The sequence below is a fragment of the Lissotriton vulgaris genome, chromosome 1_2 (genome assembly GCF_964263255.1).
Source record: "Lissotriton vulgaris chromosome 1_2, aLisVul1.2, whole genome shotgun sequence".
Taxonomy (NCBI): Eukaryota; Metazoa; Chordata; class Amphibia; order Caudata; family Salamandridae; genus Lissotriton; species Lissotriton vulgaris.
Genome location: NC_141686.1, coordinates 345,138,242 through 345,164,061, shown reverse-complemented (window position 1 = coordinate 345,164,061; position 25,820 = coordinate 345,138,242). Strand labels below are relative to the sequence as shown.

Sequence of the window (25,820 nt, the reverse complement as noted above, 5' to 3'; positions counted from 1 at the left end):
GCTTTTGGGATCCCTGCTGCTCCCAGATCAAGCAGGCTTCATCCCTACCAGATCCACTACACAGAACGTACGCACCATAGTCACAATGTACCAAAGTCTAAACCAGGATATGCCGGCAGCAGCAACACTCTTAGACGCAGCAAAAGCGGTTGACTCGGTGGAGTGGGAGTTCATGTTCACTGTCCTGACAAGAATGGGATTTCCACCCCCTTTCCTAAAATGGATAGCCCTACTATCCAATGAACCCAAAGCGAGAGTTCGAATTAATGTAAGCACCTCGCAATGCATGAACATAAGTCGCAGAACTAGACAGGGTTGCCCGTTGTCCCCTATATTATTTACACTCATAGTAGAACCGTTAGCCTGCAAAATTAGACAGAAACACCCGGAAACGGCACTGCAGTTCTCTCTTCGCCCTGTTGGGATTTCGCTTTATGCAGACGACATGGTACTGTCCAATAGATACCCCGACACAAACTTGAATCCATTGATAAGGGAATACATCAAATATGAACAATATGCTGGCCTAAGCATAAACTGGGATAAGTCGGCGGTGATACCGCTAACGGCAGAGACTCTGCAACCCACATTAGACTATCCATTAAAATGGGAGACAGGCCAGGTGAAGTATCTGGGAATATGGGTACACCGAGATCCAGAGGTAGTGCCTAAAGAAAATTACGGAGTAGCTATGACCAAGTTGGAAGAAACAGTGGATTAAACTCCCGCTATCGATAGCCGACAGAATTGCACTGCAGAAAATGATAATCTTGCCTAGATTTCTGTACTTACTTTGGAACATCCCAGTGTGGCTCACAAATGCGTTCTTCAGTAAGTTGCGCACGGTGCTCCAGCGCCTCACGTGGGCGGGGAAACAACCGAGAGTACGCTGGAGAACACTCACGAAACCCTATCACATGGGGGGGTTTGCAGCTCCCGACCTACAAATGTACTACTATTGTGCACAGGCACATCACGCACACTACTGGTTACAACCACACGCACATATACCACATATAGCGGTGGAAACGGATAGCATCCACCCGAAAAGAATGACACAATATATTGCGGACGCGGTGAGCTATTATACAAACGACACGATTCATCCAGTCAAATGCACATCGAGAGCATGGCACACACTGGCAACACTAGCACAGAAACTCCCAATATATGCACCGCAACTCCCACTGGCAAACCATCCCAAACTGTCTGTTACATGTGAACAGAAGATGAATAGGGAACTAGGAGACATGGGCCTCCGGACGATGAGTTCGGTGTTTCCACAAAATGAGTTTATAGCCCTCCAAAACCCAGCAATATGCACCCACGAAATACCACTGAAAATGTTTGCGTATCACAGACTGAGGGTCGCGATTGAAGACCTGTACAAAACGTTCCCGACCGAACCGCCAGCACTACAAGCTTTACAAATTTTAATCACAGCGCCAACGCGCTCGAAATTGATAACTAGACTGTATACAGTATCCCAGCATGAACAGAAAGAGGTAGCAAATAGATCACTCTTAAGATGGGAAGAACAAACGTGCATGACTATATCGGAAGACGAATGGAACTATAGCTGTGCGCAAATAGGTCTCCTCACATCCAATTGGAATTTGCGCATTATCCATTTCAATTGAATCCACCCAACCTTCTATACGCAGGTCAAGTTGCACAAGTTTGGCCTTAGAGTAGACGATAAATGTCAACGGTGCTGTGCGCCCCTAGCCGATTTCTTACATATGGCATGGACCTGCCCTGTCCTCAAAGGGTACTGGCAAGAGGTGACTACCCCACTCACACACATGTTGAAGGAACATAGCCCAAATTCCCCATTGGTGTGACTGCTGGGCACATATAGACCCAAACAGTTCAGAAGGAGGAAACTGCTGGTGGTGGCACTCTTAATGGCAAAACGGCGTATAGCAATGAAGTGGGGTAGCAAGCGACCGCCCAGATTCAAAGATTGGATAACGGATATGCTCTATTGTAAGGAAACGATGGGGAGGTATGAGGAGGACCTTCCTCAAACCTCCAGACCGAAAGATTTCTGGCACCCGCAACAACAACGAGATGAGACCCAAGATGCACAAGGTCAGTGCGCTTAGAAGTATTGAAAGAAAACCCACAAGTAAAGATATCGCTGATCCACTGCAACTCTGCTTAGAAATGTAATCAAATGCCCTAGAGCAAAGATGAAATTGCAAAACTGCGGAGAAAAGGTGTAACCGACTGAAATAAGGGGTTGTTTGCATGCTCAAAATCAGAACTTGCTGTGAAAAGGAACGGGGTTTGCAGAACGCTTGTATGTAAATGTTTTGTTAAACTGCATCCTAAATGTACTCTTATTGCTGCTCTGGTGAAATAAATAAAATAATAAAAAATAAATAAATAAAAAAAGTATAGGGTAGCAATATTTTTGGGTTCGATATTTTTGACACGATATTTATGTCCCAAGACATTTTGGATTTCTATATTTGAATATACCTAAGATGTCAACTAATGTAAGTAAAATGACCTCACTGGGAGTTACGTCATCGTGTGCGGTTGGCGCCTTAGTTCCTCAAGCTCTTCTGGATCAGGACAGGTTTACCTTGTTTTTTTTAATGTCTCAAAAATGGGTTGGTGCAAATGTCCTTAGAGAAAAAGTTCCATATTTTGGGTGCACTTCCCTGAAAGGATCACAATATTGGGCCTCATTGCGATGCTGGATGGACGAGCATCCGACTGGCATTGTAGCGGAAACGGGACCGCCCAACAAGGAGTCAGCGGTCCCACTACAAATATTAGGATGCAACCACCTTCACAGCAGTCAGAAAGTGTATTTCTCCTATTGCGACTACGCGGTGCCTGCCACAGGGTGCATGGATGTTTAGGGGGGCGCAACAGGTGACCCCCAGGGCCTGTAGCGGAGGGCCAAGGGGGACAGGGGCCCAGGCCCTACAAGGGGACCTAAAAGAACCTTTCGACCAGCCTTTTCATGGTGGAAGAACTGACATGAAAAGGCTGTTGAAAAGGTGTGGTAAATGCATGCGTGGCAAAGGCATTGCGTGGTAAATGCATGCGTGGCAAAGACATTGCGTGGTAAATGCATGCATGGCAAAGGCATTGCATGGTAAATGCATGTGTGGTAAATGCATGCATGGCAAAGGCATTGCGTGGTAAATGCATGCTTGGCATTGCGTGGTAAATGCATGCGTGGCAAAGGCATTGCGTGGTAATGGCATCTTTATGAAGGATATTTCTCATTTACAGTCACTTGACTTTGGTTCATTCCGTTATGTGCCGAATAGCAAAAACAAATTGTGCGCCCTCTAGTGGCCGCGCCCGATCTCTACACAATTGTGGCTGCTTGATCCTCTTCTGGGCGGGGCTGCTGTCTGGACACAAATAAACCAGCCCTGCACCACGCATCAGGGGTAAGACTAACACATTTAGTGCTGGGGTCGCCATGTGAAGAAGGGGTGCTTGAGGGATTCCTGACTCTGTTGTCATTCCCAGAGAAAGAAAGGGTAAGGGGGTGCTGACATAAGGGGGGAGGGTTCTCTGATTTGCAGTGATATCACACCACGCCCCTGAAAGCAACATTTTGCAAGAAAGATAATCTGGAGTTTTAAGGCATACCAATATGGAGATGATGTAAGCACTTGTGATTGGCTGTGCGATTTTATAGAAAACCTTTGAAGGACACCTCCCCCCACACTACAGAGACCTCTCAATGTGGGGGTCCGCATCCCAAAGCTCTGTGGACCAGCTTACAGGTGTGTGGACTTGAGCCAATCTCGCACACGGATAGAAGACACCTACCTTGGAAGAGACATGGCGGCGGGCGAAACGTGTCCACCCTGAAGGCGTAGCGACCGGTCATGTTGACGTTCGTCTGTGTTGGGAAACTTGGAAAAGCTGTACTTGGACTTCCCATGAGGGAATAGTACTGATTGGCGGTTGCGTTCTGGAATCCAGCCTATGGGAAGGAAGCAAAGTGTGGATTAGTAAAGAAGAAAATCCCACAGATGGAATATGACATGGGCAAAATGGGAAGTTAGCAAGGTCCCCCTGGAAGGGGATCTTTCCCTCTATTTGACCTTTGTCTTTGAAATACTCTCCCTCGCTGTCTACCCCTACTGCTGACCCTCTCTCCACCAAAGGTCCTCGTTAGGATGTTTGGGGTCCGGAGCAAGACATATATCAACTATTTGTGTGTGAAACTCTTAAAGTTTAGAATATAATGTCATACTTTTCAGCATCATGTGGGATTGAATTAGCAAGAAAGGATAATAAAATGAAAATGCTGTTCATACAGGGACCTCCCTAATATATCTTTCTGGGGTCACCAAACTCTTAAAGATAACACTGCAATGCCCGAGCACCAGGGTCTGCCCTGGGTGGGAGCTGGAGCAGCAAAGAGCACTGCTCACATTTGGGGGTGCTTCCCAGACGCTGGGTAAAGACAGGGACTAATGCTAGAGGAAGCGCCTAGATCAGAACAACTCAAAGACACCTTGACTGAAACTTCTGCAAGGACAGACAACCATTGGGACAGGGAGACTCAGACACGGGATAGAAACACTCTCAGACACAACAACAGGAAAGAGGAGTTACTCGGGCAGGAAGGCTCAGGCATTGGGGCAATGAGGCTCAGGCATTGGGACAGGGAGTATCAGATACCGGGAAAGGAAGAAACAGTCACTGGGAAATGGAGGATCAGACATTGAGACAGAAAGAACCAGTCCCTGGGGCAGGGAGAAGCAGTCCCTGGGACAGGGAGACATGCAAAATGGGGCAGACACTTGACAATGGGACGTGGTCATTGGGACAGGGGAATCAATCAGCGGGACAGGAAGACTCAGACTTTGAGGCAAAGAAACCTAGCCACTGGGACAGGGAGAAGCAGCCACTGGGACAGGGAGAAGCAGCCACTGGGACAGGGAGAAGCAGCCACTGGGACAGGGAGAAGCAGCCACTGGGACAGGGAGAAGCAGCCACTGGGACAGGGAGAAGCAGTCACTGGGGCAGGGAGAAGCAGTCCCTGGGACAGGGAGAAGCAGCCACTGGGACAGGGAGAAGCAGTCCCTGGGACAGGGAGAAGCAGCCACTGGGACAGGGAGAAGCAGCCACTGGGACAGGGAGAAGCAGCCACTGGGGCAGGGAGAAGCAGCCACTGGGACAGGGAGAAGCAGCCACTGGGCAGCCACTGGTATAGGGAGAAGCAGCCACTGGGACAGGGAGAAGCAGCCACTGGGACAGGGAGAAGCAGCCACTGGGACAGGAAGACATACAAAATAGGACAAGGAAGCTGAGACACTTGAGCAAGGATGGTCAGCCATTTGGGACAGGGAGAATCAGTCTCTATGAAAGGGAGACTCAGACACTGGGGCGTGGAGGAGTCAGGAGGACAGGGAGAATCAGCCATTGGGACAGAATATGTCAGACACTGGGGCAAGGAAACAGGCATTAGGATATGGAAATACAGGGACAGATTTCAATAGACGTTGCGCTCTCATAGTGAGATCACACAAAGTGGCCAAAGCCGTGGTAGGGCACTTACTTTCCCGCTCAAAACATGCTTGCACTGGCATAGTGCACTTTTTTAGCACGCTGTGGAACTGCTGTGTAGTTCCTATAATCCTATACAGGATCTGCGTGTTTAGACAACATACACTGCTGGATTGGTGTCCAGACTGATTCCGGACACCCCCACAGAGTATGTCAGCCTGTATACCAGCTCGCTCAGAGTGCCACCAAGGAGAGAATAGTTCTTGCAACTATTGAACATGACAACCCCGTCCCATCAGGGATCGTGGAAACAGTGCGATACTTTTCGCTCAGTCACTCGTGCTCACTTTGTCTTAGGGAGATACACAGAATAAACGGTGGGGACATTTTCAAAAAGCATTTATTAAACCAGCGTCATTCTAGTGTAAAATAGGTGTGCTGAAACAGCCAGTGGACAGAAACAGATAAAAATAAGGATAAGCACCAACAGAGTGAAAGGATGTTGGATTTGTACCATCGTGCTAAAACAACGAAAACAGCCAAGTATGAAAATACATGACAGGAATAATGCGCACTCCTACGATGCGACCCGAACTAGCTGTACCTAAATGTACCTAGCGTGTATGTCGGTGTTAAGCCAAGAATCCCTCTAGGATAGAGTCAACCTCATTACCTGAAGTGAGAGACTGTGGTACCCGTCATGGTCTCAAGATTGACACCCACCGAGGGATGTCAGACCACTACGAGCCGGAGTGTCTGCGTGCAGGAACCTCAGCGGCTCGCGTCACTGTGTCAGCATGGAAGTCCTTTTCTCCTCTCACTGATTCAGCTAAGATGTGGTGTTTATACACCCAAAGTGTAACTCTTAGGGGATATATCTTGCTGTGGCATGTCGGACTAGGATGACGGAAAGAATGACCCTGATACATAGTTATTATGCAGGAGATGTTAGTCCTGCTGTGCTTCCAAGAATCATCATGCATAATGAATGCGGCTTAAGCTTTTCGGAGAAAACCCCAGGTCCTCTAGTCATTGTCGTAACTCGGTAAAAGGTCAGTCCTAAGAACCGTTATGTAGTGTAATATCCGGGGAATGGAAGCGACAGGTGCATTCACCACCTGAGCCTACAGTGGGGTACCTGCATGCAACATAACACTGCATTGCATCAAGGGGGTTCCAAGGATGGCACTTGGCTGTTCCAGCGCAGCAACCCATGGGTTTTGACGCAAAGCTCTCTCTATTAAAATGGCTGGACTGGGTTTGCATCAAAAATGAACACCTCCTTCAAGTAGATGCACAGTTGAGAAATATTTGTATTTTTTTCATAACATTCCATATACGGCGTGAGTGCTGCACTGTACGGCACACGTCCAATGAGTCAATGCATTAAAATGACTAGGCATCGTACTTTGTACTGGAAGGGAACAGTGACTTGTGGCAGCTGGAAGAGAGGAGCAAAACAGTCATGAGAACCGTATGGAGTATTTTACTTGCCCTAATGGCCAGCGGGCTGGCAGGACTGTCGTACATCAATACAGCCGTGCCAGCCAGCAGAGAAGCAACCTCTGGCAGCCTGTACCAGCAGGAACCCCTCTCCTAAAACTGTGCCAACATACAAGTGCCTGGAAGACTCTGCACTGACACCTCCAGGAGGGACTCCAACAATAGGCTCCACCAACACATAACATAACAAAACATAACATAACACAACACAACAAAACATAACATTACATTACACAACACAACACAACACAACATAACATGACATATAACAGAGCAAAACAAAACATAATACTACACAACACAACATAACAAAACAATACAACATAACATAACATGTGTATTTGTAAAGCGCACAGTCACCCAAGGGTATCTTGGTGCTTAATAATAGATGTTTATTGTACCTCATACCCCAATCATCCTGTGACCACCTCCTAGAGGGGAACAGAACCAAGCAGAAGAGTAGTGGGTGTCAAAGCTTCAGACCTGCTTCCAGAACAAGCTCCACCCCCCCCCCCCCCCCCCACCCCCCAGACATGCTCCATTTGCCCCAGCGCATCCTTCAGGACACACTGAAGGCCTTCTGACGTGTGCTCTCCCCACCGCCCTGGCCTCCCCGCCCTGTATCAACCGCCCCTGTAAGACTTGCATGATGCTTCCCTCCAATCTACGTTATGTGTTCACAGCACATCTAGTGTAAGTAGGTTTCAGTCAAAAATCCCTCACTGCGAGATGGAGTTGCCTTCTTCAGGTTTCTTGTCTTTAGCAATGGCTTTGGCTCTTCCTGCAACAAACTGGGCACCAAGAATCACTCCTACATGCAATCCATCCACCCCAGCTCTAGTTCTTTCCCGCCGAGACTTTGGCGATACCTTGACGCTCCGGCTTCCAGTATTCTAAAACTTCAGATTTTCCAGAAATCTGAAGCCAGGTTTTACTTTATCTTTAAAGTTGAGAGGAACTTATCAATTTGATTCGATTTTATAATTTGCACAGAGCATCTTCACTCAACGGGGCGTCTTGGTTCTTCAGTCAATGGATACGTTTGGCGTATGTAGAGTGAAAGTGCAACTCCAGCCAGCATGAAGCATGTAACGATAACGAAGTTTCACTTAAACATGGTTGGCCAAGAACCTACTGGTAAGGCCGTAAGAGAGGCACTGCGCCTCTACTCGACACTGAGCTATACATCATTGTGAGAAGTTGGCCTGGCTCATGCTGTCCACTATTCTAGCGGGCACCTTGCACTAGTCCAAACGACCCGTATTGATGGAAGGTTAAAGACAATCTTTATTGAAAGCTATCCTAGTGGTAGCTGAGGAGAGCAGCCTTCAAGCTAAGTCTTGGAGGAATGTAAAGCAGCTTGTTTCACCAGTCTATTATCTTGTGAATGACCAAATGAAAGGAGAACCACACCAGGTATGTATATAAAATATATGTATTTATTCTAAAAACATCCCTCTAGTCTCTTTATGAGTCTAGAGGTAAAAGTACATGAGGAAAACTTAATAGCACACAGTAAATTAGCACAATATATGTTGAGCCCTAGGGGCGTACCAACCCATATATTAAGAAAGTGGTATAAGAAACATGACTTGACTAGACACAAGGCCTAGAGCCTTTAGAACCGCTGGGGCCACCAGGAACCATCCAAGGTCGTGACACAGGGGACTCATGGGGGATGCGTGCAGTGTGAGAACACCGTTAGCTTCTATGGGGAAAGTCGCGGTTGGAAATTTAAAGTTTAAGGACACTTAGGAGAGGACTTTGAGAAAACCTTTTTAGACTTAAGGGGTTCTAGAGCCAACCCCCACGGGAGCACCGGAGTACTCGAGTTACCTCACCCAGGGGAGCCGGGTGCTTAGGTGTCTTTTGGTTTCGGGAACCATCGTTGTTTCCAATGGCGATCTGATGCAAAGTGCTGCTGCGGTCGAATTGGAAAGTGTCCGGTGTGATCCAAGCCTGGATCAAAGATGATAATAACCTGAAAGCAGAGGGAACGGAGTCTGGGTCACTTGCCAGCCACCAGGGGCACGATAGTCGAATGCCCACTGATGTCGGGTGATTTCAGGTGAAGAAGGTGAAGCTTGGCTCTTCAGCCATGAGTACCAGGATGCGCCGGCAACAACCAGGATCTGGAATCGAGCTGTCCCACAAAGGATGGCAAGTGCTGCGGTGACGGTGCCCGTATTGGACCCAACAAGCCTTGGCAACGGCAACCCACGCAGGAATCAAAGAAATGCTTTGGTGCAGGCCAGCAAGGTCTGAGGGACTCACCACGCGCATGGGAGTCAGGGCACATCTGGAGCAACCAGGGAAGCCCAAGGGAAATCAGAGTTGCCTTTACAGGGACCCACCAGTCGATGGACGAGGGATTGCTGAGGAGCCTCGAGTGGAAATGCAAGAAGCGGGCTCCCGGAACACTCATGGAGTGTAGGCCCACAGTATTTGGTGCAGATGGTGCTCGGGTTTGGGCTACAAGTAACCCAACGCACAACATTGGGAGAGCTCGGTAAGTTGATGCACTTGCAAATGTGCACAGTGTCCAGGAGTTCCAGTTCCACGTTACCCGTCAGGACTGGCGGGGGTAGGATTCCTTTCTTAGTCATCTTAAGGTAAAGCATCAGAAAAGCATACCTCTTCGGCCAGGGGCAAATGGCCTTGTCGAACACTTTATGAGCACACTCAAGAAAGCTGCCCAGCGTGCTGTGTTAGAAAAGCTCAGTGTTGGAAAGGGGGTTATTAGTCGTGGTAAATATGCATCGACCACCGGCAATAAGGCCATAAACACAGTCTAGGGCTCAGTGCAGGACTAAATACATGATTCCCGTGCTCAACCGTTGGTAGCTTTGCTGCGAGCAGGCAGGCTTAACTTAGGAGAAAGGTATGTAAATCACTTAAAAACACCGATTGAGTAAATAATTAAGACGCAATAAAAATCCAACACCAATTTATAAACATAGGATACATTTATCTATAAAAAATGACACCAAAATGACAGAAATCACATAGGGCGGTCTGAAACATAAATTTTTTAATGGCATCTTGTGCGGCAGGCAGAAAAGGCCAGCAGCACGAGCTTCCATTGAAAAATGAATGGGGCAGATTTATAACCCCTTGCGCCGCTATGTCACTTTTTGTGACACAGCCGCGGCGTAAACAGTGGGCCATGTTGCGGCCCATTTACAATGGGACACATCTAGGGAGATGTGTCTGTCACGATCGGCCGATTCAACATAGACCCATGAACAATAAAACACAAATCAGGCAGAAACGTTATGGTAAACGATTCAAAATAATAGTGACTAAACTCTTCCTGAAACAATGTCTGTTGATTTTGCAACAATCTAACATGGCTCAAAATGATGAAAAGAAAACAATCAAAGAAGGCCTTCCATATTATGAAGAAGCGTTATATCTGCCGACTAAGAACTTGCAGGAAAAGGCTCTACGTCACTGTCACGATGAACCAATGGCAGGTCACAAGGGCATAAAAAAGACCTTAAATTTGATTAAAAGAGATTTTTGGTGGCCAGACATGGCGGCTCATGTGGCGCAGTATGTGTCGACCTGTGAACTATGCTTTAAAGGGAAGCCAAACAGACAAGCTCTGCAGGGGTTGTTACAGCCTCTTCCCAATGCGCCACACCCTTGGCACACAGTGACATTAGACTTGATTGTGGATCTTCCACCTAGTCAGGGTTACACGACTGACATTTTCCAAAATGAGTCATTTTGTACCACTCAAGTCCCTCCCAACCGCAATGCAGTTAATTCCACTATTCAATCAACATATCATTCGGGCTCATGGGGTCCCACAAGTTCTCATTTCTGATAGAGGGACTCAATTTGTGTCTAAAGCTTGGAAGAAATATATGCAGAGCTTGGGTGTAGACACACGATTTTCCACCAGCTCCGACAGTCAAACGGAGAGAGTCAATCAGGAACTAGAGCAGAACTTGAGGCTCTATCTGTTGGAACAGGAGGGTGACTGGTCGGATCTGTTATGGACAACTGAGTTCGCATACAACAATGCCCTTCATGACTCCACTGGGTTTACACCATTCTATTTAAATTCTGGTAGGCACGCTCAGTTAATGACAGGATGAAAGGATGACTCAGTAGCCTCGATTAAAACCTATTTATCCCAGTTAGAGCACTCTCACAAACTAGCTCAGGAGAATTTGCAGAAAGCTAAAATGTCCTATAAGAAACAGGCAGACAAAAAAAGAAGAGCAGGTACAAACTTTAAAGTGGGAGATCGGGTATGGTTGTCCACTAGACATTTAAGGTTGAAAGAAAATAGGACGTTTCAGCCTAGGTATATTGGTCCATTCAGAGTTATTTAAAAAATTAATCCTGTAGTGGTCAAATTACAACTTCCGAAACAGTTAAAAGTTCATACAGCCTTTCATGTCTCCCTTCTTAAAAAGAACCCACCTCATGTAAGACTTAAGAAGCTTCCAATGTCTATAACAGTAGAATCAAATGATGAATATGAAGTTAGCAAGATATTGGATTTGAAAAGGTCCAGAGGAAAACTATACTATCTAGTAGAGTGGAGGGGTTACGGTCCTGAAGAACGGTCTTGGGAACCATCCACTAATGTTCATGCTCTCAGACTTTTAAAGAACTTTCATAAAACTTATCCAGCCAAGCCCAAAGAGGAGGGACCCCCTTTGGAGGGAGGTACTGTCATGATCGGCCAGATTCAACATAGACCCATGAACAATAAAACACAAATCAGTCAGAAACGTTAAGGTAAACGATTCAAAATAATAGTGACTAACTCTTCCTGAAACAATGTCTTTTGATTTTGCAACAATCTAACATGGCTGTCCCCCCCCCCCATCAGATTAGAAGGTCAGCTCTCTAGTGTTTGTGCAGTTCGCGGCAAGCCAGGTGCCAAAAGCGCGAGCTAACTGCTGAACTGCGCACTTCAAACGTTGAATTAACAAAGCAAGCTACGTTCGTTATTGCTCCGTTTAGATTTGTTAAACCTTAGTTTTAGAGTTTATTTCCAGTATCCAGAGTTGCTATGAAAACGAATTCAAGTTTTTCGAGTTGAGAATCATCAATGCATGCGCAACGTTGGACAACGAGGAACTTCTTCATCAAAGACGTCGTTTCACGGACTGAGTTCATTTAACCTGTAGCTCCAGTAGGTGCAGTGGTAAGAGGTGTCGGAAGACACCGTCTCCAGTCGTAACCTTTTGTTTTCAGTTCTTACTTAGAGACTTTATCAGGAAGAAAACAATTCCGTATTGCTTGATACAGTTAGTGTAAATATTTGGAAGAAGACAAGACAAACAAGATATTAGGTTCAAGGATTCACCCGTAGTTATCTACGGTGTATCCAATCTACAGTAAAATCAACTTGCAGAGAGAAGCAAAAGCCTTTAGCCATTGGGGTAATTGAGTGGTTTGAACGTTTCTACGTCTAGTATTTCACTTTTTAGTTTTGAGGATTGTTGTTCATAACACATTCCTTCACTACAGGCACTGAATTAAGAAGGTGTACCAACTAGGCTGTTCCACCGTGCAGACGAGGACAGGAACCAGGCAGTCTCTCTCTTTTATCCACTTCCCCTTTCCCTCCCTACTAGTGTACTGCCTGGAGGTTTTCATCTTTGGGAGGTGCACTGGTGGTGAGGTGTAGGGACCATCGTCGGCTCCTGTGGTTCCGGTTTGGCCTCTGACAGTGTCACATTGTAAAGCCCTGTGTCACATTATATCTGCATCAGGTATAATGTATGCAGGGTGGACGCTCCCACGCAAAAAGCCATGTAGAACTGACGCAGTGAAATCTTCTAGGACGCCACTGCATCAAAACCCTTCGCCTGCTTAGAGCAGGCATAAGGAGTCACACAGTGTATTGGGATTAGGCCTTCACGTGCAGTGCTGGAGTTGCTTCATGCTTGCGCATGACTCCAGCAATGCATGAATTTCTGACGCATCTGTCATTCTTGGTACCATTGTGCACCGTATTGTAAATACATTGCATTTAAGGCAGTGCTAGGGTTTCGCATGCAGGTGCAAGGAAACTGACGCCTCTGTACTAATGAGTCAGTTTCTTGTAAATCTGGTTCCTCTGTCAAGTGGTCCCCAGGCCTCATAACAGAGGCCATGGAGGACGGGGGCCTGCTAGGGGTCCCCAAAGTAACTTTCCAACAGCATTTCCATGTCAAAACGTCCAACATTAAATGGCTATGGGAAAGTGACATCATAATCCCCTGGCTGAAATAGTGGTAAAAGCTTGAGGACAGTAGAATATAGCAATCTGCCCTTGCTCCTGTCTAGAAGTTAATAGGACTGTTTTTGGATATGTACCTTTGAAGAATTTGTCTTTTTTTTATGCACGTTTTTGAATGTACAAAGCACCATACATTCAAGTTTTTTCACTGTATTTAATTGTTGGACACATTGTTCATTGGAAACAAAGAGTTTTTTCAAGTTCAATTGTACATATTGAAATGATTAGTAAGTTTGGGTCTAGCTTGCCCAATGACGGGTATGATTGTTTTGCAAATTGAATAAGAAAAATGAGAAAAATATAAATGCTTATATCCCAACGTTAATTAAAAAATTGTATGGGAAGATACGTGTCTGTTTAATTTATGGTGTCAGAGGCAATTTGTTTTTTGCACATATCTAAACATTACACACTGCACCCCAAGACGTTGACTTCTGCGGGGGCATAAACTCCAAACCAATAAGATCACTTGAAACAAATGAACTTTGCACCAGTAGCTCAGACATCTATGCCATATTTACAGATCACACTAATGATGGAGACTGATATGTGCCAATAACCTTTGCCCCACTTTGCATGTGTCATTGCGATATTCTCACTGTTTTGCCTGGTGGTGACTTTCATTCTTTGAACTTCAGCACTTATTGGCCACTCATTGAATTGTGCAAAAAAATGCAGCTGCCCCTCACCACTCTCTGAGGTAAAAGGGGAAGCTCATGGGTTGCTTGGGGGCACCTAGAAAAGGGCAGATGGGTTTCCAGAGTCACCAATCAGTGCGGCTGCACCTGCGTGACTGAGAAACATCTACAGAGAACCCACCTGCTGAGAAATGAGGGGGGCCCACTGGGCCCGTGGACTCCGAGACTGACTTACAGGGCTCCTGCAGGCCCCATGGACTCTAAGACCTACTGGGAGCCCACAGCCCCATGGACTCTGAGAAAAACCTACAGGAAGCCTACAACACCAATGACACCGAGACAGACCGACAGGGTGCCCACCTCAACCAGGGACACTACGACAGACCTACTGGGCACCCACCACCCCGTGGACTCTGAGACAGACCTATGGGACGCCCACCACACCCATGGAGTCCTAAGATAGACCCCAGAGTGCCCACCACCACCAGAGATACTACGACAGACCTACAGGGCACCCACCACCCCGTGGACTCTGAGAAAAACCTACAGGAAGCCTACAACACCAATGACACCGAGACAGACCGACAGGGAGCCCACCTCAACCAGGGACACTACGACAGACCTACTGGGCACCACCACCCCGTGGACTCTGAGACAGACCTATGGGACACCCACCACCCCGTGGACTCTGAGACAGACCTATGGGACGCCCACCACACCCATGGAGTCCTAAGATAGACCCCAGAGTGCCCACCACCATCAGAGATACTACGACAGACCTACAGGGCACCCACCACCCCGTGGACTTTGAGACAGACCTATGGGATGCCCACCACACCCATGGAGTCCTAAGATAGACCCCAGGGTGCCCACCACCACCAGAGATACTACGACAGACCTACTGGGCACCCACCACCCCGTGGACTTTGAGACAGACCTATGGGATGCCCACCACACCCATGGAGTCCTAAGATAGACCCCAGGATGCCCACCACCACCAGAGATACTACGACAGACCTACTGGGCACCCACCACCCCGTGGACTTTGAGACAGACCTACAAGGTGCCCGCCGCAACCAGGGACACTACAACAGACCTACTGGGCGCCCGCCACCCCGTGGACTCTGAGAAAGACCTACCGGAAGCCTGCCACACCATGATCTCTGAGACAGACCTATGGGATGCCCACCACACCCATGGAGTCCTAAGATAGACCCCAGAGTGCCCACCACCACCAGAGATACTACGACAGACCTACAGGGCACCCACAGTCCTGTAGACTCTGAGACAGACCTACAAAGTGCCCGATGCAACCAGGGACACTACAACAGACCTACTGGGCGCCTGCCACCCTGTGGACTCTGAGAAAGACCTACCGGAAGCCTGCCACACCATGGACTCTGTGACAGACCTACAGGATGCCCGTCATAGCCATTGCCTCTGAGATAAACCTAAGGTTTCTGCCTCCCAGTGGTCTCTGAGCTAGACCTACATGGCACCCACAGCCCACATGGAGACCTGAGATATCCCTGCGGGGTACCCGCTACCACCAGGGACACTACAAAAGATTTCCAAGCCATTCACATGCTCCATGGACACTAAGAAAGATCTACAGAACCAGACCTGCAGGTGCCCCCGGCCTCCGTGGCCTCTGAGGCAGCCTTACGGGGAGCCTGCAGCCTCCGTGGACTCTGAAGCAGTCTTCATGAGAGCCTGCAGCCTCCGTGCCCTCTGAGGCAGCCTTACGGGGAGCTTGCAACCTTCATGGACTCTGACGCAGCCTTACGGGGAGCATGCAGCCTCCGTGGCCTCTGAGGCAGCCTTACGGGGTGCCTGCAGCCTCCGTGGACTCTGAAGCAGCCTTTCGGGGAGCTTGCAGCCTCCGTGGACTCTGAGGCAGCCTTATGGGGTACCTGCAGCCTCCGTGGACTCAGAGGAAGCCTTACAGGGAGCTCGCAGCCTTCGTGGACTATGAAGCAGCCTTTCGGGGAGTCTGCAGCCTCCGTGGACTCTGAGGCAGCCTTACAGGGAGCCTGCAGCCTCCGTGGACTCTGAGTCAGCCTTATGGGGAGCCTGCAGCCTCCGTGGACTCTGAAGCAGCCTTACGGGGAGCCTGCAGCCTCCGTGGACTCTGAAGCAGCCTTTCGGGGAGTCTGCAGCCTCCGTGGACTCTGAGGCAGCCTTACAGGGAGCCTGCAGCCTCCGTGGACTCTGAGGCAGACTTCCGGGGAGCCTGCAGCCTCCGTGGACTCTGAAGCAGCCTTTCGGGGAGCTTGCAGCCTCCGTGGACTCTGAGGCAGCCTTACGGTGAGCCTGCAGCCTCCGTGGACTCAGAGGAAGCCTTACAGGGAGCTCGCAGCCTTCGTGGACTATGAAGCAGCCTTTCGGGGAGTCTGCAGCCTCCGTGGACTCTGAGGCAGCCTTACAGGGAGCCTGCAGCCTCCGTGGACTCTGAGGCAGCCTTATGGGGAGCCTGCAGCCTCCGTGGACTCTGAAGAAGCCTTACAGGGAGCCTGCAGCCTCCGTGGACTCTGAGGCAGACTTCCGGGGAGCCTGCAGCCTCCGTGGACCCTGAAGCAGCCTTTCGGGGAGCCTGCAGCCTCCGTGGACTCTGAGGCAGCCTTGCAGGGAGCCTGCAGCCTCCGTGGACTCTGAAGCAGCCTTTCGGGGAGCTTGCAGCCTCCGTGGACTCTGAAGCAGCCTTTTGGGGAGCCTGCAGCCTCCGTGGACTCTGAGGAAGCCTTACAGGGAGCCCGCAGCCTTCGTGGACTATGAAGCAGCCTTCCGGGGAGCCTGCAGCCTCCGTGGACTCTGAAGCAGCCTTCCGGGGAGCCTGCAGCCTCCATGGACTGAAGTAGTGTGGCTCACTGGTTAGAGGCGGCAGACCCGAGAGCAGAGGACGGCCCGGGACCAGGGTTCGATTCCCAGCGCTGCAGGTTTCTGGACCAGGGTCAGCGGACTCGATAATTCTCTCCCCTCGGTGCCCACTCTGATCAGCGATCACACTCGGCAACTCTGGGCATTAGCTTGCCTCATCTTCACTAACGGCCCCACCAGACCGCCGGGGATGCCTGGTCTCACCCTGGAGATACCCATTAAGGGACCATCTCTCAGGGAAGCCAGGAAGGGTTTCGCAGCGGTCGAAGCGCCTTGGGACCCTACGGGTAAGTAGTGCGCTATATAAATGCCAATACATTTACATTTACATTTACATGGACTCTGAGGCAGCCTTCCGGGATCACCCGCCACCGCTATGTACTCTGAGACAGACCTGCACGATGCCTCCACCCTGTGGACTTTGAGACAGACCTATGTGGCTCCTGCACCCCCTACTTCCTATATTCTGGGACAGACCCTCCTGAATTCACAAGTAGTGACCTATGGAAGGCCTGTCAACCCCAATACACCTAGACACAGACACCTCCCAATCCATAGGCTGTCTGGAACAGGTTTTATAGGCCATGACTTGAGTGTCTTTCAGGAGTAGAGATAGAGCCTGTCACTCCCAAAGTTAACCTCAGACTTTAGGCTATCAAGTCCAGGTTACTCCGAAGAGCAGATTATAATTTAGGAGGGTTCGAGTTTGGGCTAGTCCCAGCACAGAATTAAACCAATTGGTTATCATGGATTGTATAGCTTTGTATAGAGCCTTGGATGTCCCATGGTTGAAGTATATCATGGGCATGACTAAATGGCTAGGTTGCCCTGATTTATATAACAGGCCGACACGGATGAGCACATCTAAAATTAGATCCATTAAATCATAGTTTTTGGAGAAGCAACAGGAACTTAGGGTGGAAAAGGAGCTAATAAAACCAACGGTTAGAAGACATATCACATCACCTTTGTACAATCAAGTTCAACCGTATCTACTTATTGTAAATAATGTTTTTCATCGTTTTTTGTTAACAAGATTTCGATTACATTTGATCCCTTGGTTTTTAGCTGTTCCACAAGGCTTTGCGAAACAATGTACTCGCAAACCCTGTCCTCGTGACGATTTTTCAGAACAAGATACCTTACATTTTATCTTTTTCTGTGATTTTTATGTTCAGCTGCGTAAAAGATTTATACTTCCCCTTCTTGAAGATTGTCATTTTTTCCACATAGGCCTGCTTTGCTATACCTCCAAATGCTATCTTCGCCTATGGTCTGCTTCGGGGTTGCAAGTTTTTAGCAGGAGCCATCAGATGTAGAAAAAAGCTGTCATTTTAACAATTACTATCAAATCATCTTTTTCTTTATGTAAACATGGTACTTGAATATTCACTGTTATTTAAATTGTAAATTTGACACGTTGCACTTTATACTACAGCCTTTTGCACGTCACTGGATACCCCCTGTTCTATTTAGAAATTTTAAATTGCAGTGTCTACTATACTGTCAGTGCTAAAATGAACTTCTTAAATATTAATATTTGTCCAATCATTTATGATGTGAACGTAGAATTTTGTACTCCATCAGTTAGTGTTCGATATTTTATGTTATCATCTGCTTTAGCTTGGAATTTCTACTTGTTTCTTTATGGTATACTAGCGGCCCGTCCGACGTTCTCCGGGAATGACAGACATGTGTGCAATTAGAATTCGCCCCAGCGATATGTGCAGGCGCCGACGCGTGTGAACTTGCTCTGAAGTTCTGGCCTCACAGTCAGCCCCAGCGATATGCGCCTCTTGCCATCCTGCAGTGCACATCGTGCCCAGGCTCTCGTGCCCGGGCTCCGCATCCACAACATGGCGTGATGCACTGAGACCCCACACGCCGCATCTACGTCACCCGGCGGCGTACTCAGCCACCGCGATAGAACGCTGTTCACACACTCCAAACGTCACCCGTGGCGTACTCAGCTGCCGCGATAGAACGCTATTCACACGCTCCAATCGTACGCACGCGCCCACCTCAGAGCCGGTGCTACTTCCAAAGGACTACTTTGTCACACAACGTGCTTTGTCCGGTCCAACGTATATGTTGCGCCGGTGTATAGCCTATGTCCATCTGCTTTGCCTCACCTTTCCAACCCTGCATGCGGTGCTCTGGTTGGCGCTGTGGTTCCGGAGCTTTCCCGCCTCAAAGGTTTGGTCTCTCTCTTTATTATTTTAGTATGGATAGTAATATGAATTTGGCACTATGCACTTTATATGAAACCCTCTGCTTTCTCCAACGATTTTTACTTTTTCTTTTGGTTTACAACACCTTAAATTTTAATTGTTATTTGTAAATTAATGTCTGTTTTTTTATGAAACGTCTCCTCCTATATGTTCACTTTTATGGCATTGATTTGTCGAATAAAGTATCTTTGACTGACTGACTGAACTTAGAATGGGAAAGACTCTGAATAAGAGAAAAAACTTCCAAACTGCATTGCAAAAGGAGGTGGACGGACAGAAGGTGGATCCAAGTAGGACTGGACAACTGGAACTAGAACAAGAACCTCAAAGGCGAACCAGAAGTGAGCAATCCTGGATAAAAATTGCGACACAACTGACCCTGTTCTGGGTCCCTTTATATAGTGTAAACACAGACAGTGGAAACAAATGCCCAGGATGGTGTAATCCTCCATACTTTTTAGAGGGAGAAAAAAGACAAGGTAACAGGTATTTAAAAACAGTACCCAAAGCAGAAATCCAGGATTGGAAAAAAAATAACAATATGGAGTCAATGCGCGCCATGTTTTCAGAGACCCAGCATGGCACACCAAAGCCCCAGCTCACCGCCTGATGCAGCGCCTGAAGGACGTGGGGAGGCATGCAGCACGGGTATGTCTACTGTGCAGGTGGATGCTCCTCCGTGCACCAGCTGAGGTCAGAATGCGTAGGAGAGAAGCCAACACGTTGTAGACATGCTCAGTCCCCGGGGAGCCCTAACAAAGGCTGGGACCGGTGAAACACCCTTTGTCCCTATGAATTCTGAGAAAGACCCATGGGGCATCTGCCATCCTCATGGAATCTAAGACAGACCTATGGAAAGCCTGCAGCCTACACTGATTCTGAGACAGATGGATGGAAGGCCTGCCTCTGCCATGGATTGTGAGACAGAACCCCGGAACACCTGTGACCCCCATAAATTCTGAGACAGACCTCCGGAATACCTGAGGCCCCCATACATTCTGAGACAGACCTCCAGAACACCTGTGACCCCCATACATTCTGAAACAGACCTCCAGGACACCTGCGACCCCCATACTTTCTGAGAAAGACCTCCAGAACACCTACGGCCCCCATACATTCTGAGACAGACCCCCATTCATTCTGAGACGAACCCCCAGAACATCTGCGACCCCCTCATATTCTGAGACAGACCTCCGGAACACCTGCAACCCCCATACATTCTGAGACAGACCTCTGGAACACCTGCAACCCCCATACATTCCGAGACAGACCTCTGGAACACCTGCAACACCCATACATTCTGAGACAGACCTCCGGAAAACCTGCGACCCCCATACATTCTGAGACAGATCCGGAACACCTGTAACCCCCACACATTCTGAGACACACCTCCGGAACACCTGCAACCCCCATACATTCTGAGAAAGACCTCCGGAACACCTGTGACCCCCATATATTCTGGGACAAACCTCCGGAACACCTGTGGCCCCATACATTCTGAGAGAGACCTCCGGAACAACTGTGGCCCCATACATTCTGAGAGAGACCTCCAGAACACATGCGACCCCATACATTCCGAGACAGACCTCCGGAACTCCTGCGACACCCATACATTCTGAGTCAGACCTCCCGAACACCTGCGACCCCCATGCATTCCGAGACAGACCTCCAGAACACCTGCAGCCCCCATACATTCTGAGACAGAGCTCCGGAAGACCTGTGGCCCCCATACATTCTGAGACAGACCTCCAGAACACCTGTGACCCCGATACATTCTGAGACAGACCTACAGAACACATGTGACCCCCATACATTCTGAGACAGACCTCCAGAACACCTGCAGCCCCCATACATTCTGAGACAGATCTCCAGAACACCTGCGACCCCCATACCTTCTGAGACAGACCTCCGGAACACCTCCGGCCCCCATACATTCTGAGTCAGACCTTCCAAACACCTGCGACCCCCCATACATTCCAAAACAGACCTCCAGAACACCTGCGGCCCCCATACATTCCGAGACAGACCACCAGAACACCTGCGACCCCCATACATTCTGAGACAGACCTCCAGAATACCTGTGAATCCCATACATTCTGAGACAGACCTCCAGAACACCTCCTGCCCCATACATTCTGAGACAGACCTCCGGAACACCTGTGGCCTCCATACATTCTGAGACAGACCTCTGGAACACCTGCAGCCCCCATGCATTCTGAGACAGACCTCCGGAACACCTGCGACCCCCATACATTCTGAGACAGACCTCCAGAACACATGCGACCCCCATACATTCCGAGACAGACCTCCGTATCACCTGCAGCCCCCATACATTCTGAGACAGACCTCCGGAACACCTGTGACCTCCAAACATTCCTAGACAGACCTCCGGAACACCTGAGCCCCCATCCATTCCGAGACAGACTTCCAGAAAACTTGCGGCCCCCATACATTCTGAGACAGACCTCCGGAACACCTGTGACCCCCATACATTCTGAGACAGACCTCCGGAACACCTGCAACCCCCATACATTCTGAGGCAGACCTCCAGAACACATGTGACCCCCATACACCCTGAGACAGACCTCCGGAACACCTGTGACCCCCCATACATTCTGAGACAGACCTCCGGAACACCTATGACCCCCATACATTCTGAGACAGACCTCCGGAACACCTGCAGCCCCCATGCATTCTGAGACAGACCTCCGGAACACCTGCGACCTCCATACATTCCGAGACAGACCTCCGGAACACCTGCGGCCCCCATACATTCAGAGGCAGACCTCCGGAACACCTGCGACCACCATACATTCCGAGACAGACCTCCGGAACACCTATGACCCCCATACATTCTGAGACAGACCTCCAGAACACCTGTGACCCCCATACATTCTGAGACAGACCTCCGGAACACCTGTGACCCCCATACATTCTGAGACAGACCTCCATGTTGCCTGCATCTTACACTGAGTCTGGGAAAGACCTATGGGAGGCCTGTTGTCTCCTTGACATTGTGGGAGACTCCTTTTGCCATGGGTTCTCAGAAGGCCAGGCGGATACCACGGTAAAACTCGATGTCGGTGAGCCATTCAAGTGGATAACTGCAGAGGCGCACTCGTAGCATCTAATGAGGATTTGTATGAATGTTGAACCGAATCCCATCGTTCTTAGAGTCTCCCAAAGGAAGACCCAATTGACACGATCGAATGCCTTGGCTGCGTCATATGCAGCCACTGCCAAGGGTTCTGACCGTGCCAACGCCAAATCAATGCTGCCTATTAGCTGTAACGTTTGTTCCTGGACGACCCTTCCCGGGATGAAACCCTTTTAATCAACATTGTTGATTTGGAGCTTAATTTCCTCTTCCGTAATGGGGCCATCCAGCATGTTCCGACCATCTCATGTCAATGTTGGTAGGGCTTCAACCACTCTTGAATGCTATTGGGGCAAGCATATTGTTGATACCCAGAACAGACACAGATCGTCTCAACAACTGCAGAGAAACCTGTTTGTCTGTGTGTTAGATGAAGGGTACAGATGGTCAAACTGTACGGATCAGCCAAAGCTCTTGGACCGGAACCTTGAGACTCATAACTAATCAGGGTGTGCCTGGCATGAGGATGTGCTGGCCCCTTGTGGGCGGTGCCCAAGCCAAGGCAGGAGTGTTGTCACTGTTCACTCAGACAAGATAACTATTCAGTATCTATTCTATGTAAACTTATCAAGGTAGAAATATCATAGGACCAAAAGATCACTGTCTAAATATGGAGAAGAAGAATATTGTGGCAGTAAGTGCATATAGGAAGTAAAGGTTTACTATGTTAATGTTATTAACACTTGGAGGCTGATTACGATCTTGCTCTGAATGCTTTTCAGATGATTCTGATCGGGGGAGTCCAACCAAGCGATTTGGATGCATTCTTATGCAATGCATCCGGATACCATTTGTTTGGACTCCCATTGACTTCAATGAGAGCCAGTGTTCCGAACGTGAACACAGGCTTCCATCGAAGAAAGGGGTGGCTGGGGAAAAATGTGCACCCTGTAGCGGGCACCCCATAATGTCTGCCATTCTGTGCAAGGTTGGGAAGAGTGGATCCATGGGTATGTCCACAGGCCCGATTCAAAGGGCCCTGGGTGAAGGGGGGCCTGATACGGGCCCCCAAAGTCCTATTCTGACAGCTGGTTCATTCCGGGCAAACCAAATCGGAACGGCTGTCCTAATTGATCATTGTAATCGCTCGCTTGCAAACCGAGTCCATAGAACTGTACAATTCGGCTCAGTAAAGGCTCGACCAGTCCGCATGCCTTTCGAAACCGATTCGGACAGCCCTTACGGTTTCCGGGCATTGTAATCGGTCGTTCGGAACTGGGTATGATTCAGTTGGAAACCAGGCTTCCGAATTTGATTCAGAGCCCTTCCGAAAGTGATTGCAATCAACCCCTTAATATAGCGCAGAAGTATCACATACAAAGGTATATCTCGGGCCTTTCCTGATACAGAGCTTTAAAAGTATTTCAGATTTAACAAAATCCATACAAGAGCTAATATGGAAAAGTAGTTTATTCCAGTGAAAAGAGGTAAGGTAAGAAAAGGATCAGCCGTCCATTCTCAAGGTGCAGATACGGAAGGCACTGAGAAAGGCTTTATCCTTGGATCTATGATGCCTAGTGGGGCAATAGGGAATGAGCACAGTAGGGTGGGCAGGGAGCCCTCTGGATGTTACCGCTCCTGGCTGTCTGAGCACACTAAGGCGGGCAGGGAGCACTCTGGGTGTCACCTCCGCTGGCGGTCTGAGCAACTAAGGTGGGTAGGGAGTCCTCCAGGTGTCACCTGTGCTGGTCGGTGTCACGATTCAAGCCCGATAGAGAGACTACAAGTCCCAGAATGCTTGCTGTAGTCCTTTTTCTCTCTTTACTTGTTCTGTCTGTTTTCTATTTATTCCTTCTCAGCGCCTGCCGCGGTGCTTGTCACCTGTGTTTAATCGTACCTTCTTTTGGAACCAAGCCTTCTGTACGTGGTGCACGTTACTGTGGTTAGGCGTCTCTGTGGATGGCAGCTGGAGATTTCTTATCCAGGCCGTTCTTTTGGGGCGTGGACGCCGAGAGCAGCTGAGAGCCGCGTTAACACTGAGAGCTGCGCTGTGAGAGAAGCAGCGCCAGGGAGCCGCGCTGACACGGAGAGCCGCGCTGTGAGCTGGTGAGAGAAGCAGCGTCGGGGAGCCGCGCAGACACGGATAGCCGCTGAGGAGCTCTGTGGTGAGCCGGGGGAGACACGTTGTGCTGTAAACCAGGATTACAGTATTCGGAGCTTGCTGCTCTAAACTCTTTAACTGTTCTCCCTCTAACGTAGTTCAACAGTTGTGTATTCTAGCGGGTTGCTAGCAAAAGAAGAGTGTTTTGGAAACTCTTTCTGTTATTTTTGCAAGACTTGATTTTTGGATATGTTTTTCTTGGCATTGGTACCTTGCTGAACATTTTGGTTTTCTGGAGAGCTGTTGAGTGGCTCGGATTAAGAACTCTATTATATATTGTTTTTCAAGTCTGGAACTAAGGACATTCAAAAGGAACCTTGACCTTATTCTTTGAGATACCTGCCTATTGCACTGCAGAGGATTACTTGAGAAGCAACTTGCTTCTCTCTGGATGTAGGGGTCTTGGGCAGATCCCTGTCTTCTTTTCTTTTACTTTATTTTTCCTATTTTGCCTTCTTTTTTCTATGCAAGAGTGGAAGCCTTATTGAGTAAGTGTAAGTCCTCTTATAACATACATAGAAAGGTAGAGTGTTATAGGGCAAAGGGTAACTTTCCTGCTCTTGTATCCCTGTGCAGATATCTACCTACAACCTCTACGTTTGGCGTTTCTCCTGTTGTCAAGTCCTGTAGATGGTTTCTGGCTGCCACTTCTTTATATTTTATTTATCCACTTTTCCCCTTCCCTGGGTGGGGTCCTCATAGGCGAGTGTTGGTCTTACGCTCGCCTGTGGTACCGTATCTAGGGAGGAGGGAAACTAGCTTCAGCATCGCTCCTGCTGTACCGGATTTCAAGGTTAGTCAATCTGGCTGAACACGACAGAGTGACAAGCCCACGTTCTACTACGGCCTGAGCGATGGAGACTGAAACTATTCTGTCATCTATGTTAGAAGCCCTTAACGCTTTACGGGTGGAGGTAGATGCAGTTAGAGGAGAAAATCATGAAATGAGGAAGAAGATGGGTACTCTTCGTCAGGAAGTAGCGGGAATATCACGAACTAGTCCCGCTGGTTCAAGAGGAGCCCATTACATTAGAGAAGCCACATTGCCACCTCCGATGCAGACTCAGAACCCCATTGTTCAGGGAGGGCAAGGCCCTTCTACCATTCAAGTTGTGCAACCAATTCAATTGCCCCTGGCGCCTCCAGAAAGGTTTTTGGGGGACCCTAAGAAATTTGGTACCTTCCTGGGTCAGTGTAGATTACATTTCATGTGTAAACCTACTGTATTCCCTGATGACCACTCCAAAACAGCCTTTATGTTGTCCTATTTGGGGGGTAATGCAGCTAGTTGGTCATTCCCACTCATTGAAAGGAAGGATCCTGTATTGGATGACTTTGAGGGATTTTGTGAGGAGATGCGTAAACTTTTCGACCGTAAGGCACATATGCTGTCCTTTGACAGGGAATTGATTACGTTGAAACAAGGATCCCAAGACTTGTTGTCTTACATTACCAATTTTAACCGTCTTGTTGTTGAAACTGACTGGCCACCCAAAAAGAGAGTCTCCTTGTTTTATCAAGGATTGCGAGGAGAGTTGAAGGACGTACTGGCACAGGTGGTTACCTT

The 25,820-nt window shown here is 48.6% G+C and overlaps 1 protein-coding gene across 1 annotated transcript in view; it reads right to left on the bottom strand.

The window, feature by feature from the left end:
• The window catches only part of LOC147736738 (alpha-tectorin-like), a 457,896-nt gene that overhangs the window by 146,378 nt on the left and 285,698 nt on the right, over positions 1–25,820 (bottom strand). The window contains exon 7 of the mRNA XM_086952687.1: positions 3,808–3,964. Coding sequence (XP_086808813.1) covers positions 3,808–3,964 — 157 coding nt within the window. The remainder of the gene's footprint in view (positions 1–3,807; positions 3,965–25,820) is intronic.